A 27,646-nucleotide genomic window follows, 5' to 3' on the forward strand; every position below is an offset into this window, starting at 1 on the left:
CGCCAGCGCAGATCGGGCGCAAGCGGCTGCATCCGGAGTTGTTTATCGTAACAGCGGTCTGCTGCCTTTTCGGGGAAATTCACAGGGGCCCCAGTTTCCGTCATGCAAGGAGGAGTCTGACTTGGCAGAGGGCTATGACTTGGCTCCTGGCCGCTTTGACCATGCCCGCAGCTGACCTAACAGAAACTACCATCCAAACCCCTCAGCCCCACGCATTTAAATCTGTAGTCCCAACTTCACTCTGGGCACCAGGTGACTGGCTCTGCCTGCACAATACACAGAGGACTCTTTGGTACAGCAGAGGACAACATGGAGATTAGTTGGTGGGCTTAAGCCAAGACTGGCACTGCTTTTTTTTTTTTTTTTTTTTTTTTTTGTATCTTTGCCTGTGTTGGGTGTGGGTTGTTGGTTGTTTTTACATGTGAATGTATTTGATTTTTTCTTTGTTGTTGTTGTTGTTTTTGTGCTTGGTGATTTGCTTTGTTCTGAAATTGCCATATTGGGGCCCAGTTTAAGAGGCACAAGACTCAACACACCCAGAGGCCAACTCTAGACCAAACCAGAGTACTACTGGGTTTGACACACCCAGAGGGAATTCTCTACAGGCACAAGAGCCCATAGAGGACAAACCACATTTAAGTGGTCAACCCTCATGCAGCAGAACACCCTTCGGTGGGCAGAGCCATGTCTCACAACTAGTCAGCCTGGGAGTTAACCCCACCTACCCACAAGCGAAAAGCAATTAAAGATCTTTAACAGGACAACATACACAACACAAGAGTCATCTTTGGAGCACACGCAGAGGAGAACGAAGTAGTACAAGTCAAATATAAAGGACGCATACTACATAAGATAACCCAGAAAGAACTAAGAACTCTAGGGGATCTACCTAATACATCGAAGCAAACACAGAGAGTCAGCCAGAATGGGGAAACAAAGAAACATGTCCCAAATAAAAGAACAGAAGAAACCTCCAGAAATGGAACCAAATGAAACAGAGGTAACCAACCTATCAGAGACAGAGTTCAAAACACTGATGATAAGAATATTTAAGGAGCTTAGAGACGACATAAAGAAGGATAGAGAAATCATAATGAACAACCAGTTAGAACTAAAGAACGCAATTACTGAAATAAAGAACTCACTTGAAGGAATTAACAGCAGGTTAGATGAAGCAGAGGATCGAATCAGCGACTTAGAAGACAAATTAGCAGAGATCACCCAAACAGAACAGAAAGAAAAAAGAATAAAAAACAATGAAGATGGTTTAAGAGACCTCTGGGATAACATCAAGTGCAACAACATGCGCACCATAGGAATATCAGATGGTGAAGAGAGGAAGCAAGGGATTGAGAACATATTTGAAGTAATAATGTCTGAAAACTTCCCTAACCTAATGAAGGAAACCAATATACAAGCCCAGGAAGTGCAGAGAGTTCCAACCAGGATAAACTCAAACAGGCCCACATCAAGACACATTATAGTTAAAATGGCAAAGGTTAAAGACAGAGAATCCTAAAAGCAGCAAGAGAAAGACAGAGGGTTACATACAAGGGAACTCCCATAAGACTATCAAATGACTTTTGTACAGAAACATTGAAGGCCAGGAGGGAGTGGCAGGAGATATTCAAAGTGATGGAAAACAGAGGCCTACAACCTAGATTGTTTTATCCAGCAAGGCTATCATTTAAAGTTGATGGAGAGATAAAGACTTCCCAGAAAAGAATAAGCTAAAGGAATTTATTACCACTAAGCCAGCATTGCAAGAAATACTAAAAGGACTTCTGTAAATAGAAGAAAGATGAAAACAATATAACTACAAATTTTAAAATGGCAGTAACTATACCTATCAATAATCACTTTAAATGTAAATGGATTAAATGCTCTAATCAAGAGACATAGGGTGGCTGAGTGGATAAGAAAGCAAGACCCTTGTATATGCTGTATACAAGAGACTCACCTCAGATCAAAAGACACACACAGGCTGAAAGTGAATGGTTGGAGTAAGATATTTCATGCAAATGGAAATGAGAAAAAAGCTGGAGTTGCAATACTTATATCTGACAAAATAGACTTTAAAATGAAGAACATATTAAAAGACAAAGATGGGCACTATATAATAATAAAGCGATCGCTCCGACAAGAGGACATAACCCTAGTAAACATCTATGCACCCAACATAGGAGCACCTAAATATATAAAACAGATATTGAGTGACATAAAGACAGAGATCAACAGTAACACTATCATAGTAGGGGACTTCAGCACACCTCTGACAACAAGGGACAGGTCTTCCAGACAGAAAATCAATATGGAAACAACAGCCTTAAATGATACATTGGGCCACTTGCATTTAATTGATATTTTCAGAGCATTTCACCCCAGAGCTGCAGAATACACGTCCTTCTCAAGCGCACATGGAACATTTTCCAAGATAGACCACATGTTAGGCCACAAAACAAGTCTTGATAAATTTAAGAAAATTGAAGTCATACCAATTGTCTTCTCTGACCACAGTGCTATGAAATTAGAAATGAACTACAGGAAAAAAACTGGAAGACACACCATTTCATGGAGGCTGAATAACATGTTACTAAATAATGAATGGGTCAAGCAGGAGATCAAGGAAGGAATCAAAAGATATCTCGAGACAAACGCAAATGAAAACACGACCACCCAAAATCTATGGGATGCCGCAAAAGTAGTCCTAAGAGGGAAATGCATAGCATTGCAGGCCTACTAAAGAAACAAGAAACATCACTAATCAACAGTTTATCTTCACACTTAATGGATCTGGAAAAAGAAAAGCAAAATAAGCCCAAAGGGAGTAAAAGGAAGGAGATAATAAAGATCAGAGCAGAAATAAATGAAATAGAAACCAGAAAAACACTACGAAAGATCAATGAATCCAAGACTTGGTTCTTAGAGAAGGTAAACAAAATTGACAAACCTTTAGCCAGACTCATTAAAAAAAGAGAGAGAGGACCTAAATTAATAAAATCAGAAATGAAAGAGGAGAAGTGACAAGAGACAGCGCAGAAATACAAAAAATTTTAAGAAACTATGAGCAACTATATGCCAACAAATTTGACAATCTGGAAGAAATGGACAATTTTCTAGAGGCATGCAACCTTCCAAGGCTAACTCAAGAAGAAACAGAAAACCTGAATAGACTGATTACCACCAGGGAAATTGAATCAGTAATCAACAACCTCCCAACAAACAAAAGCCCTGGACCAGATGGCTTTACAGGTGAATTTTACAAAACGTTCAAAAAGAATTATCACCTATTCTCCTCAAGCTCTTCCAAAAAATCCAGAAGAAGGGAAGGCTCCCAAACACTTTTCACGAAGCCACTATCACCCTGATCCCAAAATCAGACAAAGACACCACAAAAAAAGAAAACTACAGGCTGATATCTCTAATGAATATAGATGCAGAAATCCTCAACAAAATATTAGCGAACAGAATTCAGCAATACATTAAAAAGATCATACACCGTGATCAAGTAGGATTCATCCCCGGTATGCAAGGGTGGTTCAACATCTGCAAATCAATTAATGTGATACACCACATTAACAAAATGAAAAATAAAAATCACATGATCATATCAATAGATGCAGAAAAAGCATTTGATAAAATCCAGCAGCCATTTATGATAAAAACCCTTAAGAAAGTGGGAATAGAGGGATCATATCTCAACATAATAAAGGCCATATATGATAAACCCACAGCTAACATCATACTCAATGGGGAAAAGCTAAAACCATTCCTCTTAAGATCAGGAACAAGGCAAGGTTGCCCACTTTCTCCACTTGTATTCAACATAGTGCTGGAAGTTCTAGCCACAGCAATCAGGCAAGAAAAAGAAATAAAAGGCATCCAAATCAGTATGGAGGAAGTAAAATTGACATATGCAGATGATATGATACTATATATATATAGAGAACCCTGAAGACTCCACCAAGAAACTATTAGAGCTGATAGATGAATTTAGTAAAGTAGTAGGATACAAAATTAATATTCAGAAATCAGTTGTATTTGCCTGTACCAATAATAAAACATCAGAAGGAGAAATTAAAAAAAACAATCCCATTCACAATTGCTCCAAAGACTATAAAATACCTAGGAATAAATTTAACCAAAGAAGTAAAAGATCTGTGCTCAGAAAATTATAAGACACTGAAGAAAGAAATGAAAGAAGATACAAATAGATGGAAACACATACCATGCTCATGGATAGGAAGAATTAATATAGTTACAATGTCCATACTGCCTAAGGCAATATACATATTCAACGCAATTCCTATCAAACTACCAACGACTTTTTCACACAAATAGAACATATAATCCTAAAATTTATATGGGACCATAAAAGACCCCGGATAGCCTCAGCAATCTTGAGAAATAAGAACAAAGTGGGAGGTATAACAATACCTGACATCAAATTATACTACAAGGCTACAGTAATCAAAACAGCATGGTACTGGCATAAAAACAGACACACAGATCAATGGAACAGAATAGAGAGTCCAGAAATAAATCCATGCCTATATGGCCATTTAATCTATGACAATGGAAGCAAGAATGTACAGTGGGGTAAAGACAGTCTATTCAATAAATGGTGCTGGGAAACCTGGACAGACACATGCAAAAAAATGAAGCTGGACCACCTCCTTACACCATATACAAAAATAAATTCAAAATGGCTCAAATACTTAAATGTAAGATCCGAAACCATAAAATTCCTAGAAGAAAATATAGGAAGAAACTTCACAGACATTACCCGGAGTAAGATTTTTACTGATATATCCCGTTGCATGAGGGAAATAAAAGAAAAAATAAACATGTGGGATTACATCAAACTAAAAAGTTTTTCACAGCAAAGGAAACCATCAATAAAACAAAAAGGGATCCTACTGAATGGAAAAAGATATTTGCCAATGATATATCTGATAAGGGGTGAATATCACAAATTTATAAAAAACTCACTCAACTGAACTCCAAAAAAACAAACAGCCCAATTAAAAAATGGGCAGAGGACATGAAGAGACATTTTTCTAAAATGAACATACAGATGGCAAACAGACATATGAAGAAATGGTCAACCTCACTAACCATCAGAGAAATGCAAATAAAAACCACAGTGAGATACCACCTCACCCCAGTCAAAATGGCTATCATCAATAAATCAACAAACAACAAGTGCTGGCGTGGATGTGGAGAAAAGGGAATGCTTGTGCACTCTTGGTGGGATTGCAGATTGGTGCAGCCACTATGGAAAACAGTATGGAGGTATCTCAAAAATCTGAAAATGGACCTACCTTATGATCCAGCAATTCCACTCCTAGGTATCTCTCCGGAGAAATCCAAAACTCCAATTCAAAAATCTTTATGCACTCCTATGTTTATTGCAGCACTACACACAATAGCCAAGACATGGAAACAACCGAAATGCCCATCGGTAGATGACTGGATTAAGAAACTGTGGTACATTTATACAATGGAGTATTATGCAGCTATAAAGAAGAAAGAAATCTTACCATTTGCAACAACATGGATGGACCTAGAGAACATTATGTTAAGTGAAATAAGTCAGACAGAGAAAGACAAGTAGCATATTATCTCACTTATATGTGGCATCTAAAGAAAAGAATAAGTGAATGAACTAATCAGAAACAGTTTGGGAGACATAGAGGAAAAACTGAGGGGTGCTAGATAGGAGGGGGGGTGGGGATAAGAGGGGAGGTGAGGGGATTAGAAAACAGTCGGTAACCACAAGATGGCCACGGGGTTTTGAAAATTAATTTTGGGGATGTAATCAATAATGTTGTAAAGATTTTGTAGGGTATGCAATGGACACTTGTCTCATTTGGGAGACCGCCTCAGGGATGATGTAGATGCCTGATCACTGCATTGTACACCTGTAGCTGAAGCTGAACAATAATGAATGTCAACTACAAGTTTGTGTGTATATATATATTGTGTATATGTGTGTGTGTGTGTGTGTGTGTATGTATGTACTTACAAGAAGCGGAGTACAGCATTAGGAATAGAGACAGTGGAAATGTAATGGCTCTGTACTATGTCAGAGGGTTAGTGGATGGGGAGGGGGTTCACACAGTGTGAAGGATATAAAAGATAAACGTCTAGTATTACTTTGTCTTGTGCACCTGAAACTAATAAAAAATAAATAATTAAAAAAATCACCTTTTGGCTTTGTTGGTCATCTGGTATATGCTTGTATTCTGTTTTATTGATTTCTGCTCTTATCCTTTGTTTTTCCTCCACATTACCTTCTTTGGGTTTAATTTACTGTTGTTGTTTTAACTTTTTGAGAGAGATGAATACATTATTGATTTTTTTAGTCTCTTATTTTATACTCTTAAGACTGTAAGTTTTTCTTTAAGTGCAGATTTATGTGCACTATGCACTTGACAGTATTTTCATTATCATTTAGTTAAAACTATTTTTTATTTTCTGTTGTTATCAGTTCTTTGGCCTCTTCTGGATTTGGAAGATGCCCCTAGGGGGAATGTGGCCCCCAATGCCGGGTTTCCTTCATCCCCCTAGATCTTGGCTCCATAGTCTTTATTGTCTAGGACCAGATATTCTGCTTTTTGTCCAGCTTTTCTAATTGCTCGCGTCAGGAAAGGCTTTTTCAGTTTACTTCCTTTTTCCTACTGGAAGTGGAACTTCGGTATTTTATACAAGGTGCTCTGGTGAATTAGTCGCAGCTGGGGTTGAGAACTACTGCTTCTCTGCCCGCATCTTCTCCCACCCTCCTCCTTCAGGCCCTTACTGTTTCTTAGCATGTTCCTGCTGGTCTGTTTTGTTTGCCTGGGGTTGGTTGTTCCCAAATAGCCGAATAGCTCACCCGTACTTTCTTTAGGTCCTCATCAAAATGTCACCGTATCAGCAATACCTTTTGACCTTTCTGGTGAGCACCACAGATAAAATAGCAGCACCTCCTCCCCTTAAACCTCTTAATTTTTTTCTTCATTGTGCTCAAAACCATATGACATGTTTTAATTATTAGTTCCCACCAATGTGCATAATCTCTTTGAGACATTGTGTTGTTGTATGTCCAGCACCTAAAATTGTCCTGCACATAAAAAATGTTCAATTAATAATTGTTGCTGAATGAAATTATAATGAGGATGATTAAAGTATAGGCTTCAGAGGGTGCTTGTGATGATTAAATAAGTTAGTACATATAAGGTGTTAAAAACATTGCTGGTCATATGGTAAGCACACACATACTATTTTAAAAAATTGTTGCCTCTCAAATGATCACTTCTCACTTCTAGTTATGGTAGAGGTTGAAATACTTGATTTTTGTATAGCAAGCCCATTTCTTGCCCCTGTCAGATTAGTTAGGTAGGTGCAAAAGTAATTGTGGTTTAAAAGGTTAAAAAATTGCAAAAACTGCAATTACTTTTGCACCAACCTAATATTATGATTAGGCCCAGATTTGACAGGCCTTTTCCATTGGCTGGAGTGGTAGAATGAAGCTTAATTCATGGAACTCTATCTATGTAGCTCAAGGATTTAGAGGATAGATCTGTACATTTAAGCCAGTTTGTGGTTTCCATGCAATCAGAGAGCAGCTTTTAATGTAACTTATGAGTGGTTGAATGATTGAATAGACTTCGTTCCTTTTTAACTTTTATCTCCGAAAGACTGCATTCTGGGAGACGGGCACGCTCACAGTTTTAGGTAATGCAAATGAAATACAGTGCTAAGCAGATATAAGCAGCTAGTGCCGTCTGCTGAAGAGAAAAGAACATCAAGATTGATTGACCTGAGTGGTAAGTATTGACTCAAGCAAATGCTTAAGTCAGTGTTTACCCCAAGGGACAATAAATCTTCATGATCAGAGAATATGCTGTTAATCTCAGTATGAACCTCTTGAGCATAACTTTCCTTAAGGAAAAACCCAACAACCAGTTTTTAAATTGAAGACTGAGAGTTCTTTAAGATACATGGACCGCTTGATGAGCTTTTTTCTGATTGCTCCTCACTTGGACAGCAAAGCTTCTGCCTTATGCGTAGCAGCAGCGTTACTAACGAGCTTCTTTACCCAGGAAACTGATTGATGTCAGCTCAGTTAGTTCTTGTTTCATACCTGTTACGTTGTTTCTAAGTCTTGTTGAATTTTTAAGGTACAAGACAAGGACAGAATGTCTTTGACTGTCATAGAGCACTAAGGAAACGTAAGATCTCTATATGAAATAGGCAATGACACAGGCAACATATGACACTTTATATTTCTGATACCACAGAAACTCTTTTAGAAGGTAGAGGTGAGAGAAGAGCTGAAGAAAACTTCATGAAGAAGATGTAAATAAAATCTTGAATAACATTTGAATAGGCAGAAAAATATTTTGTAGTATGAGATATAGTGAGATTTCCAAAAGCATGAGATTTAAGATGTGGACTTTAAAATTTATACAAGTAATAAATGTTAAATTAAGAAATATTTGAAAAGACATAAGTAAAAATAAATCCTACTACCAGAGATAACTATCTTTAACATTTTGATATGTATCTTTCCATGCATATACAGGTGTCAATATATGCATATAGATATTTGTATTTGTATGAATAAATGGGAAAATAAATATTTATAAAAAGCAATACTATTAAATTGTTTCTTAAAGATTCACTTTAAAACTTTTTGCTATTAAAAGATTATAAATATGGTAATTTAATTGATTAATGAAAGAATCCTATAGTCCTTGTGATTCCTAAGGTTTCCCCCCCTGAACATACCAGACGCATTTGGTTGAGTAAGGGGAGTCATTATTTTCTCCGATAATAAATCTCTTTTAATTCCTTAGGTGCTGGGTCATCAGCTTTGAAGAGGCCATTTGAAGATGGATTAGGGGATGATAAAGATCCCAATAAGAAGATGAAACGAAACTTAAGGAAAAGTATATAAAATCTTTATTCTTATAGATGTGAACTAGAAAGGATTTATGGTGTCAGAAAAATAAAAATTATGAAGTGAAGAATTTGATTGATTTGAATTGGCATTTTCAGAATAGATCTTAACGGAAAAATTAATGATTGAATAACTTCTTTTGTTTCCAAGCTTCATTGCTTAAGATCTGTTAATACCAGCAAACTAAAATTAATGTACAGATACAGTAATGCATATTTTACAGTGATGTTAGCATAATAATTTAAGAAGTCATTTTAGAATTACTTAGAAAGTGAAGTTAGTTTGTACATGTGTTTTGAAATTCTTGCTTTTTAAAAATCTATTGAGTTTACAGTGGTCAGGAGGAACCTAGAAATGCATAGATTAAAGCAAAATGGTTTGATTTCTGACTTCATTCTTTTTTCTTTAACAGTTCTGGATAGTAAAGCAATAGACCTTATGAATGCACTAATGAGGCTAAATCAGATCAGACCTGGGCTTCAGTATAAGCTCTTATCCCAGTCTGGCCCTGTCCATGCCCCAGTATTCACAATGTCTGTAGATGTGGATGGTACAACATACGAAGCCTCAGGACCATCCAAGAAAACGGCAAAACTCCATGTAGCAGTGAAGGTATAGTATGTCTTTTCCTCGCCAGTGCTTTGTTATTTTAGGTTGTAAATAAGGTGCTGATTTTCCAATAGTAAAGTAACAGAATTGTTCAAGATTTTAATGACAGAAACATACACATATAGAGTTCCATCACCTCTGGATCACGTAGTTCTTTTTTGGATGTAAAATAGTATGTGTTGATTATACAAAATTTGGAAAACACAGAAGAAAAGTAAAGAAATAGAAAGTCAGTTGCATATCTCTGAGGCCGATCATTAATATTTTTATATAGTATGTTGGTTTATTTATTTCCAATATTTTTTTCCTGTTTTGCTTTTTTAGGTTGAGCTTATAGTGTATATGCATTTTTATCTTGATTTTTTTTCATTTAACATATCATCAATGTTTTTCCATGTTATTAAAATTTCGTAAATAATTTTTAATGGCTGTATGAGTAACATGATATGGATTGTATTTGTTTAAACATTTCCCTATCATTGGCTGTTTTGCTGTTTGCAGATTTTTTTCTGTCATAAATAAATTTGATCGTTATCCATGTGCATGGTGCCTTTTCGTATTTCAGAGTATTTCCATAGGGAATAAGGTCCAGGATTTGAACCAATCAATCATCCACATAGGTTTGTGGAAAATTCCTAAATATTGGCATCTCTCTATGAGTATATTTGATCTCTTGGAGACAAGTGTGAAAATGTCAAAGAGCATGTAGACCGAAGATCAGTTTTCACTTAAGAAAAGTTCTGTTATGTAACAGTATGGCATGAGATACAGTTGGTCTGTTTTCATGATCATTGTATTATTATTTTTTTCAGGTGTACAAAACAATGTAGTAGTTAGACATTTACACCCTCCCAAAGTGATAATCCCCCAATGTACTACCCCTCTGACATTGTACATAGCTGTTACAAGTCCATTGACTCTATTCCCTATGCTGTACTCCACATCCCATGACTATATACATGTTAAATTATAGTTGACATTCATTATTATTCACCTTCAGCTTAAGGTGTAGTGCAGTGGTCAGGCATCTACACCATCCCTGAAGTGGGCTCCCTCATAAGACAAGTGCCCATCTGACACCTATAAAATCTTTGCAACATTATTGATTATATTCCCCAAACTGATGATCATTGTAGTATTAATGTGGATGCAAACATTATCCTAGATACTAAGGCTATAGCAGTCAACAGAGTCTTTGCCTGCCTGGGTCTTGCATTCTTGTGTGATAGGATGGGGAAACAGACAACAGATATACAAACGAATAAATACATGTCAGGTAGTAATAAGAAAAATGTAGAAAAATAGTAATCAAGCTGTAAAAATATAAAACAATATGTTATTTATGTTCTGTCTTATTTACAGAAGAGGTACTTCAGGTATGATGAAATAGTATGAGTTTAAAATGAGGAAGAAAAAGAAAACCAAGAATGAGGGAAAAAGTGAGTCCAGGAATAATGCTAAAAATACATTCTGATAACTTAGCAATAATGTATGCTGAGAATATAGTCACGTACTGGTATGTACACCTAAGTTCTCTAGCATCTGACACAAAAACCTTGTGAATTATCAATTCAGTCAGTGACATAAGGACAGACAGTTGATTATGAGAGTCGCAGATGTTTTGGTACAATGGCAGGTAGGCATTCTCCTTGGTTAGGTCTTCATAAGAAGGGATAGCAGTGATATCCTTTAAAGGCAGCTAGGATGCACAGACACAGTTTGTGGGTTGTTGCTTATAATAACCTTTCCTATAAGATAGTGGCCTCACAGCAAGTTGCAGTTCGTTAAAATTTGGGTGAGTTAGTGGAGGCAAATTTTGCAGTATGACAAGATTTAGATGCTAGTTGTTCTCATAATAACTATTTAACATTTTCGTATGTATTTTTCCAAATCCTCCCCCTTTTAACCTGCCTTTCCAAAAATCCGGAAAGCATTGAAAATGAAAAATATTTCTCTAAGTTTGATGCAAACTCACTTGATGGGAAAGCCTGACCTAAATTGACGTAGGGTATTTTTTGTCTTTCTTATTTCAGTTAGTATGAATATTTTATATATTTGTTTGTACAGACATGGGATAGCACCTGAAGTACCACTGGAGATTTGGAAAATAGGTGGTAAATATACTATTGTATTACCTTTCTAACCTCTGACAAGTTATGAATTCTGAAAATCTGGCCCAAGGTTTTCAGGTAAAGAATGATGGGACCTACAAAATACATACTTAAACTAAGATCGTGTTTTCTTTGATTATCTAAAAATACGAGTTTTTAATAGTTATCACAAAGATGGTTCTCATTTTTAGTGATGGCCTAATACTTCATTATTATCAGTCTACCATGTCACTAATCCTTTTACATTTAGTTGCTTCCAGTTGATTGCTTTACATCTTTTTGAACTAATCTGATGATCCCTTAAGATGTAGTCTAGAAATAGAATTACTAGGTCAAGAAGAAAGCCTATTTGAATGATCTGTTAATTTATTAAATACGTATTGGGATTTTTATTCTATGTTAGGCATTTATTACCAAATTGCCACCCATAAAGGTTATACCACATGTTACAGGTTCTGTATGAGTTTGTGAGAGTTTCATATCCAACATGTGTTTATGAAAATAGGTCCCACTTGATAAAAGTCCTTGCATTCCTAACGTCACACCTTGGGAGAGGTTGGACCTGTTAAGACATATCACACCATAGAATCAAATCAAAACAAAACAAGAAGGGATCAGTTTCTGTCACAAGAGCCTTGGCTGCCCAGCAGCAGGCACCCTAAAGTGATGGAGATGCGTGACCAATCCCTTTCCCCTTTGAATCCTTTTTCCTTAGAGTCCCTCACAAAGAACACATTTGGGGACATCATCAGCTATGTTCGATGAAAAAAATCTTAGTCATTGTGGGGAAAAGATCATCTGGAAGGGGACAAGGAGTGAAGACTCTTTGGAGAGTTTCTTGGAGCCATCATGTACAGAAGCCATGACTATGACCTTGGTTTTGAGTTGGAGAGCTATAGAGTAGAGTGTGTTTTCATGTGTTTTCTTTTCACTCTTGGCCCCTGGTCTTTGAGGATATCATCTTTCTCAGCCTCAACCCCCTTTCAGGAGAAAAAAAGCATGGATACACTGGATTTTCCAGTCGCCTCGAATAGGAATCATCTTGTGATTTTCAACCCCATTAATGTGTGTATTGGGTTTGATTAGTTTGCTAGACATTTGAAACTCACTTTTCTTTGGCATAGCAGTTTTTTGGCCTTAATATTTATTCCAAACAAACTGGTTCTAGAGATCTGAGAACTTCTTACTTTTTTATTTTTATTTTATTTAAAAATTTTTTTATAGCATATACTAGTTAATAATCTCAGAATATATGTTCATAGAAAAACGACTTAATTTGAAATGCTGCTTTGCAAGTATTCTGTATCCCTTCACATTATCTATCAGTTATATCAACTGTTTATAAGTGTATGGAAGTATGTTGCTACGATTAAGTAAATAAATGAATCTGATACGTGAGAAAAGGGCAGAGAGAAGTGGTGCTAAATAATTCACATGAGACTTTTAACTGTCAGGGTTAAACTGCGGAAAGCTGCGTGTCTCTAGTTTTTATTGGAATATACAAACCAAATGTATTTGTGACTCTTGGCTTTTGACTTGCAGTTGGTTAGCCAGTGTTAATTCCAGACTGAGAACTATTCTCTCAGAGATGAGATTTCTCAGGGAGAGCATATTTGCAGGGCTCAGTGGAGGAGGTATTTTTTATATATATATATATATAAAATATTGATGAGGATCTAACCAAGTGATGTTATTGTCTTAGTGTAAAGTACTACCTGACAATTTTTAGAACTCGAGATGTTAAAAAATGGTTCTTGGCTTTACTCTCAATGAGTACAAGGACTTTATTTACGATTTGAAATGTTCAGCAGAGTGCCAAATTCTCCATATGAATTGGGTGAATTAATTTCTCTTGGTACAGAGTTCTACTTATGCCCATTTTTTTTGTTTAGAGTAATACTATTTTATTTATATTGGCAGAGTTCTTGATACAAGATGCCATTGTTTATAAAGTCTGGGCTGCCTGGCTTCTCCTTCGTGTGGCTATCAGGACAGGGTTTTTCGTTTTGTTTTGGTCTCCTTAAAACCAAGTTTATTGAAGTATAATTTATATGCAATAAAATTAATCATACTTAGGTATATGGTTTTGGCAAATGTTTATAATCAGCCACCACTTCACACCTTGGTCAAGATATAAAATATTTCTTTCACCCCAAAAGTTCTCTTATTATGTCCCTTATGTAGTGAATCTCCTCCCCAGGTCCCCAACCCCTCACATCCTCTAATCAGTTTTCAGAATAGTTTTTTGAGACACCTTTTAGGCATAGCTAGGATTGTAAAGAAATATGACATTGCTTTTACATTCCAGCACCTTAAAACATTAGTCAAAAGCTGAAACAAATACAGGGGTCGTTAGGAATCTCTCTCTGATATAGACCTTTAAATTAGTAACTGGCAGTGCATTATCAACCTGTTTAAAGAGGCTTTTAAAAAACATGCTAGTGAACATACTCTCTTGTAAAGTAAAAAGCAGTGTAAGCTGGAGGGAGGTTTAGAAGGCAGGCCTTCATGTCATATGTGCATGTGCACAAACACCTGCGCACACACAGTTCTGAAAACATTACATAAAAAAAACTTTTTTCAACTGCAATTAACATTCAGTATTATATTAATTTCAGGTGTACGGCATAGTATTTAGACATTTATATAACTTACAAAGTGATCCCCTGGTAAGTCTAGTACAGCCCCCCAACACCACACATATTTATTACAATATTATTGACAATATTCCCTGTGCTGTACTTTACATCCCTGTGACTGTTTTGTAACAACCAATTTGTACTTAATCCCTTCACCTTTTTCACCCAGCTCCCTGCCACCTCCCATCTGGCAACCATCAGTTTGCTCTCTGTATCTATGAGTTTATTTCTGTTTTGTTTGTTCATTTATTTTGTTTTTAACATTCCACATGTAAATGAAATCATATGGTATTTGTCTTCCTCTGTCTGACTTATTTCAGTTAACATAATGCCCTCTAGGTCCATTCACTGTTGCAAATGGTTAAGATTTTATTCTTTTTTTATGGCTGAGTAATATTCCATTGTATAAATGTACCACATCTTTTTTATACAGTCATCTACTGATGGGCACTTAGGTGGCTTCCATATCTTGGCTATTGTAAATAATGCTGCAGTGAACATAGGGATGCATATGTTTTTTTGAGTTAGTGTTTTGGATTTTTTCGGATAAATATCCAGAAGTGGAATTGCTGGGTCATGAGGTAGTTCCAGTTTTAACTTTTTGAGGAACCTCCATACTGTTTTCCACAGTGGCTTCACCAATCTGCAATCCCACCAACAGTACACAAGGGTTCCCTTTTCTCCACATCCTCACCAACACTTGTTTGTTGATTTATTGATGATAACCATTCTGACCGGAGTGAGGTGGTATCTCAGTGTGGTTTTAATTTGTATTTCTCTGATGATAAGTGCCATTGAGCATCTTTTCATTGTCTGTTGCCCGTCTGTTTGTCCTCTTTGGAGAAATGTCTCTTCAGGTCCTTCCTCTGCACATTTTTTAATTGGATTGTTTGTCTTTTTGGTGTTAAGTTGCATTAATTCCTTACAAATTTTGGATGTTAACTCCTTATCGTATGTATCATTGGCAAATATCTTCTCCCATCAGTAGGTTGTCTTTTCATTTTGTGACAACCTTATTTTTTAAAAGATGAGTAATGCCAGGCACTGAATGGAACTAGAAGAATGAACATTGGTGGGAACCATAAAGTAACCAGACCTTGCAAGGCAGGGATGGAAACACAAACCTAAAATTGTTTCGGGCTCACTCAATGAAGAGAATAAACCTAGAGACTGAATCTTTTCTTTGAAGTCTCAATTATGGTTTAAGTTAAAAGCAAAAGAGGTCGATATTAGAAAGCTGCAGATGTGATTTTGTAATTGACTGGAAAATTGGTTGCAAGGTAATGAAAACTTCTTGATGGCCTTTCTGTGCTAATCTCCCCTAATGGATGGAGTCATAGAAGTTAGAGGTCACCTAATGAGTCCTCCTGTTTTGCAGACTGGAAAATTGAGGACCAGAGGACAAATACAGGCTTAGACCCTCGCATCTTTTCCTTGCCGGGTCCCGTATACTTTTTACAGTGTGCTGTCTTACCTTTTCCCTCATCTCATTGGTTGAACTTGGTTCTGCTGCTTATTTTCTGTACCTTTTACCGCCAAATTAAGTGAACCAGGAAGAACCTCAGGTTTGCATTTCTCGCATCCTTTATTTAAACCTAATTACTCTGTGGACGTTTTCCCCATTTTCTATGGTGACACCCTGGTAGGTAAAACTTGTTTAACCAAGGATTTGTAGATTTAGTACCATCTTGCTCTTCCTATAAGGTGTTTCATGGATTTAAATGTTGAAGATTTGAAAGTGGTTTTCTCAATATTTCATCTATTCTCTGTGGGTTCTGGTGTTTGAATAAAACTGAATCTAATGTAATTTGTACAGGTATTGCAGGCAATGGGATACCCAACAGGCTTTGATGCAGATATTGAATGTATGAGTTCCGATGAAAAATCAGATAATGAAGGCAAAAATGAAACAGTGTCTTCAAACTCAAGCAATAATACTGGAAATTCTACAACTGAAACCTCCAGTACCTTAGAGGTATACTTATATATGTTTTCCTTAGAAAATAAGTAATCTGTTTTCACTGTAGAAAATTTGAGAGAGATGGAAAAGTATAAATAAAATCAAAAGTATATGCAAACATATATTCCAGAGGCAGCCATTATTATTTTGTTTTATTTCCATCCAGCCTTTTTTCTATGAGTATTTTTTTTGAAGGCAATCATTTTCATGCAGTTTTACATCTTGATTTTTCCCCCTTAATTCTGAAAATATCTGTAAACATAACTGTATACTGCACAACATATGAATCTACCCTATTTTAACTAGCATTTCCCTTTTGCTGGCCATGGAAGCAGTATATCACAGTTACATTATCAAGAGTATCAACAATAATTGAAAAACAAAAACCCAAAAGATCTAGCGGAGGAAATTTAGGACTATTTGAAGTTTTTGCTAAGCTGTGGGGGGCAGTGGGTCATCCCTGAGTTGGACCAGCTGTGAGGGACGCAAAGCTTGACCTGGTGTGTTCCTCGGACTGAATAAGTCCTGGCCAATGAGCTTATTCCCACAGAGCATAGGAGACAGAATCCAGGTTCTGAGTATTCACAGCCGATTTGGGAATTCATGGAGCCCTTGCTTATTGCATTCTTCATAAGGAAAATTGGCTTTAAAGTGACAGCAAGAGCTTACATTAATACCTGAAAAATATTTTGTCATTTGTAAGAATGAGTATTTATTAAGGACTTAGTGGGCTATAATTTTTTTCAGTCTATAAACCCTTTTAGTACATGCTTACTGCCAGATGCTGAAAAAATTGTGTCTAGAGCTTCAAGATGCCCTCAGGCTACAAGGGCAACAGACACATATATAACTAATTATAATGTAATGTAATGTAATAAGTACTATGGTTGCAAAATGAACATAATGTAAAATCTCCAAGGAGAAAGTGATTGTGACTTAAACACACGTGTAAAATCAAAGAGAGTGAAATGTGACCTAGGTTTTAGATGACAAGTAGAATTTTTTAGGGCAGAGGTGGAAAGAAGGCATTCTAGGTCAGAGGAATAGTAGATGTAAAGGAGTTGTGAGAGTGAATGTTTAAGAAGTGCCAGGTGAGCCAGTGTGGAGGGGACTGTTGGGGGGACTCAGGCTTGTGCAAATCTCGCCTGACTTTGTGTGATGTGGAGGATAAGACGTGGCACCTGGCTTTTGAGAGACCAGTCATTCACAAGAGGCAGTCACAAGCAGGGCACGACGCTGTGCGGGCAGTGGTGTAAATACTACGAAGAGAACCAGCTTGTTCACTGTGAGACTCAGACTGTGAAGTTCAAGGAGAATTAGGAAGGGAGAGAGCAGTGTGGGCAGCCACATGAGTAGATGGAGGTTTGGCTAGTGAATGCATCTGTGCTTTGTTTCTGTATGATGTATGGGGGTGGGGGTGGGGGAACAAAGCCCTTATTCTTTGTTTAAATGAGCAGTAACTGATTAGAAATGCAAATATTTTTATGTGTTGACTCATTTTTATAAAAGCGATTTCAGATTTGGGAAGCAGGGAGCGATTACCATAGACCTAGTTTCAAAAATTACTCATTACCCTTTAAAGCTGGAGACTGGAAATTTGCCTTGAAATTCTTAAAATGTAGATTATATTAACTCTTCAAGAAGTGATGTTTATTACAAAAGATCCAGAAATGTTTATTAAATTTGTCTTTAAAAATTGTCTAGTGTTTCACTTGTACCGCATCACCGACTTATCAAATCAGCACAGAGTACTCATTAAGAGAATGTGGTTGTCCATTGGGTTTTTATACATAATAATTCTTTGGGGGTGTTCACTTCTTTGGTCAGCATTTCTTGAGCTATTACTGTGGTGGAATTAAAGACATGCTCTTTAACCTCAGAAAGTACTCAATCTTTGGGTCTTTCCTTTCTCAAAATTATAGTTTTGTAGTCTTTTGTGGTTTGTTTTATTTTTGGTGCTAACCTCTCTCTTCATTTGAGCTTTCACACTCTTACATGAATTACTTCTCTTGCTTTCCTCTACTCTTATCCTTCCTCAAGTCAGTTCTTTTACTACTGCTAAAGTAATTTTCTATAACACAAATCTAATCATGAACTCTTCCAGATTAAAGTCTTTCAGTGGCTCCCGGCTGTCCACAGTGAAGCCAGAGCTCATGTGTATGACATGCAGAGTCCTTTGTCAAGGGTATTTTACACAGGTCCTACCTTACTTTCTTCATTCCTTATCCAAACTGCTGTTTCCCTGGCAGCTGTTCTTTCCTCCTCTTAGGCCTTTGCTTCACTGTTTCTTCTCTCCAGAATGCCCTTCACCTTCGTTTCCTCCTCAGCGGTCTGGCACTTCCCTTTCAAGGGTGGGTTCACATGGCTACATTTTCCTATCAGGAAAACCATCCTGATAGTCCTAGAAAATGATTCCTTCTACTGTGTTTCCCTAACTTACATCTGTTCTGTAATGCACATGGTTTCACAGTGATTTTATCTGTCGCTCCCACTGTACTCTAGCTCCTTAAGGACAGGGAATGACTCCTTTTCGTGTTATTTCTAAATTTCAGAATCCATAGTCTGCAGTCTGCTGTTTTTACCTTGGGTGTCCTTTCATCTCTTTAGAGAGACTGAGAGGTGTGAAGGGGCATTTTCTTCTACATCCTAAATTGAGTTATTTTCTTCTAACCCTAAATAGGAGAACAGTGAATACTCTGCTGTTATGTGAACCTCAACTGTTCGAGCCACTTTATTAGTCATTTAGATGATTATTCTTAGATCACAAAGGCCACAGATGAGACGCTAGAGTACCACGTAATGGCACGGCTACCTTGCTCTTGAACATTGATCTGTTGGGACAGCCCTGCTTCACCGGGCAGGCTGGCCAGATGACTGACTGTGATGTTTATTGCTTATAGTTTCCATACCTTTAAAGACACTTTGTTATTCGTATATAAAGGTGATTATGTGTCCTAGCCCCTCAGTACTTTAAAGTACAATTTCTGAGCCTCTTTTTCAACTGAGACATAGTATAACTTTATTAATAAGACATTTCATACTCTAAAATCTGACTCGATTGAACCTCCATTTAGGTAAGAACTCAGGGCCCTATCCTCACAGCAAGTGGCAAAAACCCCGTAATGGAGCTCAATGAAAAAAGAAGAGGTCTTAAGTATGAGCTCATCTCGGAGACTGGAGGAAGCCATGACAAACGCTTTGTAATGGAGGTGTGTACCTAGCTACAAGCCAATCTTAGTTTTTCCCTTAAAGGCATAGGATATCCTGAGTTTATATGTAAAAAAATTTTAGACTGAGTCAATTCTTGTTGCATTATTTGACGTTTGGTATTTTCTGTGTTATGATACATTTAAATTAAAACTACATAGAGGAACTGCCTGGGTTAACTGCAAAGTGTTATTCTTGGTTTTAGGTAGAAGTAGATGGACAGAAATTCAGAGGTGCGGGTCCAAATAAGAAAGTGGCAAAAGCAAGTGCAGCATTAGCTGCCCTGGAGAAGCTGTTTTCTGGGCCCAACGCAGCGAATAATAAGAAAAAGAAGATTATCCCTCAGGTATGAGTTAAGCATTAAACCTTTGTAATAACTTTGAAAATATTACCAGAATTAAATTTCCTTTTCTGTCTTTGTGCCACTTGCACTTCTCCTGAAATTATTTCTTTTTATTGGGTTTACCAACCTTTTCTTTGGGTTAGGTCATGAATAATGTAAATGTGTCAGTAGTTCCCTGTTCTGTGGTCATTCTAGGCAAATCATATATTAAAAAGAGACTATTAACATTACTTGAGGGCATTAGGTCATTCTTGATGAGGTCGTGTTGAGGGATTTGGACTTTGATGAGATGTTAGCCTTTGTTTAGTTTAGGGAAGCTGCCAAGAGTGGTTGGGCCTTGCTTTCATCAGAGTCTGTATATGCTTATCCAGTTCCTTTTCAGTTTTGAACTTTTGCATTATTTATTTTGGGTTTCCCGTTGGGGTTGGCACTGTAGAGATTGGCCCCGTGTTACCTCTGTTTGTTGGGAATGTCAGTGTGCTGAAGGCATTTAGAAAAATGGCTTCCTAACAACACGCTTTTGGATAACAGACTCTCCATCCATTCAGTTAAACATTCAAAAATTTTTCTAGATATATACCACGTGCATGACTGAAGGAACAAGAGATACATAAATAAACATAAGCTACATTTTCTCCCTCATGGAGAGTACTGGTGTAATAAGTCTGAATATATTATGTGATAGGAAGAAATCAATTACAAATATTAATAGACCGAAGCGTAGATTATTTAAGATTCTTTAAGATTATTTAAGATTCTAAAAAACAGTGTCTTTTACATATGTTAAGTCCTTATAGGAGGGTAGAATTGATCTCATTTTACAGATGAGGAAACAAGGCTTGAAGAAATTAAGATACTGCATATAATAAAATAACAAAGTTAATTGATAGTAGAGGTTCCCTTTAAAACCAGATTTTTCTTCTTCCAATGACCATGGGCATTTTATTGTTTATTGCATGTTAGATCCGTCGTAGAAATTTGTTTTCATTTAACCTTCTTGTATTTACCATAATAAACACTGCTTAAATTTTAGGATTCAAAATATAAACAAGTAAAATTAATTTTTACTAAGGTGAAATAAAAATAAAGTGTTTAAATTACAGAGGAAGACATGTAGAGAGACAATAAGTGGATTTCCTTTTCCTAAAATCTTCTGAAATACGTTCTAAATTAGTAGAAAGATAATTGTTACCTTGTTTATTTTGGTGTGTTTTTCCTACGGGTTACATCTTGTATTTGGTTAGTTAATTTTAATGTTTAAAAAGCCTACGTGTAGAGACATACTAGGTAATGAAGTTTGGCACTAGTAGACATGACTTTGATTTGTGTGAAGTCACTCTGTTGCCACCAGATTGTTGCTTCCTGACTACTTTGGACTAGGCTGTGTTTAAAGAAAAAAAAAGAAAGATGTCTGATTGAAGTTCACTGATTTGTAGAAATTTTCCATACCAGAAGCTATAAACTCCTGTGTTCAATGTGCTTGACAGCCAAGAAGCGGTCTATTTTGGATTTGTGGGCTGGATTTTTTCAGCCCAAAAGAAAAATGGCAGTTCCCTGTGTATATACATCCAACCTTGAAACTGTCTTCTGCCCAGTCACACTAGCAGTAGAAGCTGACCTAGGAGGAGCAGAGGATGATGGTACTTCCGTGTGAGACAAGTGTGTGTGCCCTGGCTCCTGCAGCCAGCTGGGTGCTGCGGACTGTATCACACAGTGAGCTCTGAGGCCCTGCCGCCTCCCCTGAACCTTGCCCATAGCAGGCAGTTTCTAGCTTGAGTTTTTAGAAAATAAGTATAACGTTTAATTTAAAAGTAGATGTCCTTTGATTTTCTTAAAATTTCAGTTTTGGAAAGGGATGTTTTAGCAGCCCTGTGTCCAGTTACTCCGTGACTTACCTCGTCTGCTTTTAAGAGTTTAGTATCTATTTTCTCAGTTGTTCTTGAAGTAAGGAAAGCAAAGTGGGTATCATTATCCTCATTTTATAATTACTGGGGCGACTCAGAGAGATTATGTGGCTTTACCAGAGTCCATGGCATTTTAGAACATGAAGGAACTTTAGAGTTGGTATTTATGTATTTAATGAATGATACATCTCCCCATCCCACCCCCAGGAGAAACAGGCTCAAGGAAATCACAGGAAACTTCCTGAAGTCGTAGTAACTTAGAGCAGAAACTGGCATCTACATCTGGCATCCTTTCTTAGTTCTTTTTAAAAAAAACCCATTCAGGTTCTCAGCTGATTCGAGGTGGTTTGTTGTTGCTGTTGTTGCAGTAATTTTTTTGGCTGTGGGCAGAGAATTCAATGGATTTTGAACCTGGATATCAAATGTGTACAATTACTTTAGTCAGGCCTAAATTGACTTTAGATGTAATTTGACTACTGAAATTTGTATGTAGAAAATTAACTCTTTTTGGGTAACCCTCAAGTGAAAAGAAGTTATGTACATACTTTTATGTGCCCAGCGTATTCTCCAGAATAACTCTGTATGGCAGGTGTCATTTTCATATTACAGATGATAAAGTGAACGTTTAAGGTCATAGACGACTCATTTCTCATCCGCAGGCTCAAGTTTCTCATAGAAGTTGTACATGACAGAGATGATAGGATAGTTCTTACTTCTCTCGGTAATGAAAATATGTTATTTTAACAGGCAAAGGGTATTGTGAATACTGCTGTGTCCACAGCAGTCCAGGCTGTTCGGGGCAGAGGAAGAGGAACTCTAACCAGGGGAGCTTTTGTTGGGGCCACAGCTGCTCCTGGCTACATAGCTCCAGGTACAGTACAACCCACAAGAGATATGCCTCCTTTTGGGGGCCAAAGTTTGAAGAACAGCATGTCCTTTATTTTCCAAGGTATACACGGTCTCTGGAAACATAACATGGGTATAGGATGGGTGGGCACAGAAACTGAAAAGAGGATCTACAGAATGTCATAGGTTTTCTCCTGGAATCTGCTGAGTGACAAGAGGCTTCCTGGAGTGAGGTGACAGATGAGGAATACTGCACTTGGTTGAGGGGACACATTTTGACAATGAGGAAGCTGAAATATATTCCACATATTGAGGAGTTTGGATATCTGAGCAGGGTGTATTCAGGGGGACGACACCGTGTTTCCCCGAAAATGACACCTAGCTGGACAATCAGCTCTAATGCGTCTTTTGGAGCAAAAATTCATATAAGACCCGTCTTATTTTACTATAAGACCAGGTATAATATAATACCCAGTCTTATGTAGTATAGCATAATATAAGACCGGGTCTTATATGAATTTTTGCTCCAAAAGACGCATTAGAGCTGATGGTCTGGCTAGGTCTTGTTTTCGGGGAAACAGGGTAGGAGATAGATGACGTGTAACAGGATAGAAAAAGCTGATAAGAGGCTAATTAATTGGGGTGAAGCCTAGCCTTATTAGCATTTCCTTAACTCAATATTGGGGAATCATCAAAGACTAAAGAAGTACCAAAAGAGAAAAGGGGGAACTTATTTATCCAGAGCTTACTATACACCAGATACTTTCATATAAATGATTTCCCTTAATTGTTTCTAATCTTCACAGTGTTTCCTCAAGTAGAAATTATTTCCATTTTCCAGATAAGGAAACTAAGGTTTAGGGAGACAAGGCCGAGTGTGACACATCGAGTAAACAGCAGACCAAAGAGTAGGTGTTTGCAAGTCCCAAGTTTGTATTCTTTCCATCTCACCACATGGCTTGTGAGAGTGGGGAAAGATACCTTCTCTCTGCCTTCTCTTCTAATCCTTAGGGCCAGTCCTTATGTGATTTGAGCAATAGGTGTACAGCTGTCTCATTAAAATCAAGTTCTCTGCAGTGTTGAAAATATGGAACCTTTAACTTGACAAGTAAACCTCTTGTTGTTGTTGATCAAGAAGACATTGTCGTAAAGATTGGATTTTATCCAGTCATTGTTTTTTAATGTAACACTCCTAAGAAGTTTACTTAGACCTCTTTTTTTTCCTCCTAAGAAAGAGAATAGGCTGTCTGGGAACATCTATGGATGATGTGACTGGAATTATGCTTCTAGAAATTGATTCCAGGAGGAGCATAGCTCAAAGATGTGTCATATTAAGAATACATTTGCTCATTCCAATATGGCATGCCTGCTTTGGCACACACCAGACATGGATTTTGCTCCCATGCAGCTGATGGTCTAAAGTGAGACATACTAGTCAGATAATCACAATTGTAAACTGGGATGATGCTGACGGAGGAGGACACGATGCTATGAGAGGATGTAACAGAGAAACCTGCCATGGTCTGTTGGGTCCCTGAAGGCCTCCCTGAGCAGTACCACTTGAATTGAGCTCTGAAGAATGAGTAGGAGTTAACTCAGAGCAGGGTGGGGTGGAACAGTGTTGCCCACGGAGGGCAGGACATGTGCACAGACCTGCTGCTGGTGCTAGGGAACGTGGCTCATTTGAAGGACTGGAGGAAGGCCAAAATGTAATGTGGAGAGCACGGGGGTGGGGGAGCGACGAGGTAAAGCTGGGTGCTCAGTCCCAGTCCTGGAGGCCGTGGCTTGGATTTTGGTCTTAGAAGTCTAAGTGCAGTGGGAAGTTGTGAAGGATTTTAAGGAGAGAAGTGACAAGATCAGAGGTCAGACTCTGTTGTCAAGATTGGAGGGACAGAAGTGGGTCTGACAAGACAGTGAAGGTTTTTGTAAACTAGCAGCCCAGGCAAGAGACGGTGGTGTGTCCAGTGGGTATAGGGAAGTAGATGGGTAGCAGGAAGTGAATAGATTAAACGAGTCCTTTGGAAGCAAAATTGATGGATTTAATATGGAGAATGAAAGAGTGTGGTTTCAAGGATATCTCCCAGGATTTTGAGCTAGAGGAACTAGATTGGATGATCGTGCCATCTAAGGAGACAGGATGCTGAAACAGGAATGTTGGGGGGAAAGGTTAGTTATAGTTTGATACAGTTTAGTGTCCAAAATTTTAAGACATTGTTCTGTGCATCTCACTATTTCTACTGAAATTTAGTAGTTTTTTTTTTTTGCATTATTTAAAGGAAGCAGCTTTCATTTTACAACAGGCAAGTTATTGATGAGCTCTCCTGCCTTTGATTACGTGTTCTGTTGGGGCTTCATCTGGTTTGGTCTGTAGTTGCGTAGTCTTGGCACGTTTACCTCCTGCTCGAGGGGAAAGCAGCCATCGTCTAGTGGCAGTAATTGTGAAAGGAATCATTTATATCTGCTTGTTGCCAGGCTCGTCTGCTCTGTAGTAGCCTCTCTCTTAAGCCATTGCATTGACCTCTGAAAAGCCTGTCTCCTGAAGCTTTTAAAAATGAAGTCCTTTTATAACCTAGAGAAGATTCAGATGAGGTCAGTTTACATTATGAATAGGTTCTATGCCATTTGTGCAGCAGGCACTATAGTTAAGTATTTTTACATATATTATTTAATTATATTCCCCGCTAACTCAATTACTGCAGAAGACTGAGGTTCAGAGAGGTTAAATAACAGGTGCAATTTAAAATCACCTTGCTAGGGAGAGAGGTGAAGTCAGGATTAGAGCCCCAGTGTCCAGCTGAATAGTTTCATCTCTCTCAAAGGAGGTTTTGGTAAAACCCTTGAAACTGTAGCCTTAGCCAACCAGCTACCTTTTCCTGGATTTGATGTACAACTTGCTTTTTTAAGCATTAATTTCTCTTTTGGCCTCTGACACTGTCCCTGCTGCTTATTTCAACTGTGTTGTGTCCTCTTGAAATATACTACTGATGATCAAAGACTAAGAGTAAAACTAAGTTGTACTACCCCAGTTGTATATGACTTAAGTATAGATAGACTAAAAAGTGAAACATTTTCATCTCTCAGGAGAGACATGAGCAGTTGACTTGTTTAGCATACATTTGAGTGTTTTGTCTCAAACAAGAACTGGGCATTCAAAGAAGACCTGGCATCTGCCCTAGTGAGCGCTCAGGCTCAGATGGGTAGGAACAGGCAGTTGAGTAAACATCACGTAATGCGATGTGAGCTGTAGCGTGGGTGGACCAAGGAGTAACTAGCGAGTCTGGGAGAGGTGGTATTTGGTCCTGATCTAAAGGATGCGTTGTAGTTGGTCAATTAGAAAAGGAGGAAAAAAAATTCTGAGCAGGAGAAATGATTATAGAAAAAGGGGTTGTAATGCAAACAAAACTTGCTTTGTTAGGGATATAGTGTGAGGGACCACAGAGAGTCTGTGCCCTGGCTCTATTTTAGATACCAATTTTTTCCTAGAGATTTACCCAAGTGATTTGGTATTTATATATTTTTAAAGTTGTTTTACTGAAAGATTAAAGATTGTAGCTTTGATTAACATAGTATTCCTAATCTCTACAAAACTATAAAGTAGTTTGGAAGGTTTCCCATTTTACAGATGAGAAAATGGCAACTCAGAAGTTATACATCTCAAGACATACAAGAAACTTGTGCCAGAACCAACTGGTTCAAAACCTTCTGTGTTCTTTGTATTTGTTTTTATTGACAATATGAGCTATTTTTATTGACATTGACCGATGCTAATGTCGATTTCCCAGTGTTTACTGAGAGACCCTATGCTGGGCTGGGGCCAGGGATACACATACCGACAAGACGTGGACCTCGCCCGCAGGTCCACAGCCTGATCCGCGCCCGCCTTATTGGCAGTTGAGGCTTCAGCCAGCTCTGTCACTGCTTTCTGAAAAGAGACTTAAGAAGTTCCGTTTTCCAGTTTTGAGAAATTGGTGATTTGAGTCGTTCTCAGTGTTCTTTTGTTCAACAAATTATATTTAGCAAGTGGTTACTATATGCCAGACATTCTGCTGGGGTCAGGTGATGCGAAGATGTGTAAGACTTGGTTCCTGCCGCTCTAGTGGGAACAGACGAGGAGTCGGTAATTACAGTAGTGTGTCCAGTGTCGTGAGATGGAGGCCCCAGGGGGTTCTGGTAGGTCAGGGCAACCTATAGAGGCCGGGCGAAAGGCTTCCGTTCTATAGGCCCGAGGGGACCAGTAGACTAGAGCCATTCTGGTTCCCGTTCATCCAGCGTCTGGAAGAAATCCTCAGGGCCCAAGGTCTCGGGTCTGGTGGTACTTGTGAATTGGGCCAGTGCCAGCTGCCCTTTGTCCTGGACTGATCTGCTCTCTTCTTCTTTGCACTAGGCTATGGAACACCATATGGTTACAGCACAGCTGCCCCTGCCTATGGTATGTACAGCATCTTACTGGTTTCTCCTGGTAGTGACTCTGTCACAGCAATCCCAAGCACAGTTTGTATGTAGGGTTTCTTTAAATGAATTGGAGGATCTCAAACCTATTCATTCTAGTGACCCAACTTCAATTCCCTTTGAAAATGCCACAACCTTGTGGTTCTTGGTTTGGTTGGAGTTGCTCTTCTCTCTGCTTTGCCTGATGCAGGACTGCTTGTTCTAACTGCCTGTTTCTGACCGGACTGGAATTAAGTATTTTAAGTAGTTCTTACAGCCAACTCACACTCCATTCAAAGGCTACTGAAGGGCCATGTGCACTTTCTAGCTTGGCTGCCTGCCAGTTATGCAGTTATGTTTAAATTTCTGGTTTGAAACTGTGTGAACTGTGGGGGATTTCAGTTAGGGGTAGGAAATGCTCACTTCAAATTTGTAGCTGTAATCCTCTTCTGTGAATTTTCCTTTAGAGGTGGAGTAAACGGGTCCCAGAGAGGTGATAGGGGGCTATCACCAGCAGTGTTACTTAAGTTTTACTGCAGAAAGTCTGTAGTACATGTTAGAAAATCACAGGAGTGGCTCCTCTCTCTCCAAAAATAAAAAATAAAAGCGAATGCAGAAATGAACCTCAGTGGCCCTTTGGATAACTTTTGAA

The 27,646-nt window shown here is 38.0% G+C and overlaps 1 protein-coding gene across 5 annotated transcripts in view; it reads left to right on the top strand.

Moving 5' to 3' along the window:
* The window catches only part of STRBP (spermatid perinuclear RNA binding protein), a 124,468-nt gene that overhangs the window by 90,638 nt on the left and 6,184 nt on the right, over positions 1 to 27,646 (top strand). For 3 of the 5 annotated variants that reach the window (XM_019728513.3, XM_019728515.3, XM_019728514.3), the window contains exons 11-17: positions 8,844 to 8,936; positions 9,360 to 9,559; positions 16,123 to 16,281; positions 19,341 to 19,475; positions 19,679 to 19,819; positions 22,468 to 22,591; positions 26,951 to 26,995. In XM_019728513.3, coding sequence (XP_019584072.1) covers positions 8,844 to 8,936; positions 9,360 to 9,559; positions 16,123 to 16,281; positions 19,341 to 19,475; positions 19,679 to 19,819; positions 22,468 to 22,591; positions 26,951 to 26,995 — 897 coding nt within the window. The remainder of the gene's footprint in view (positions 1 to 8,843; positions 8,937 to 9,359; positions 9,560 to 16,122; positions 16,282 to 19,340; positions 19,476 to 19,678; positions 19,820 to 22,467; positions 22,592 to 26,950; positions 26,996 to 27,646) is intronic. The other 2 variants (XM_019728516.3, XM_074330968.2) reach the window with 1 other exon arrangement.

Source organism: Rhinolophus sinicus, chromosome 16, assembly GCF_057876585.1.
Source record: "Rhinolophus sinicus isolate RSI-liver-muscle chromosome 16, RSI-T2T, whole genome shotgun sequence".
In the NCBI taxonomy this organism is placed as follows: Eukaryota; Metazoa; Chordata; class Mammalia; order Chiroptera; family Rhinolophidae; genus Rhinolophus; species Rhinolophus sinicus.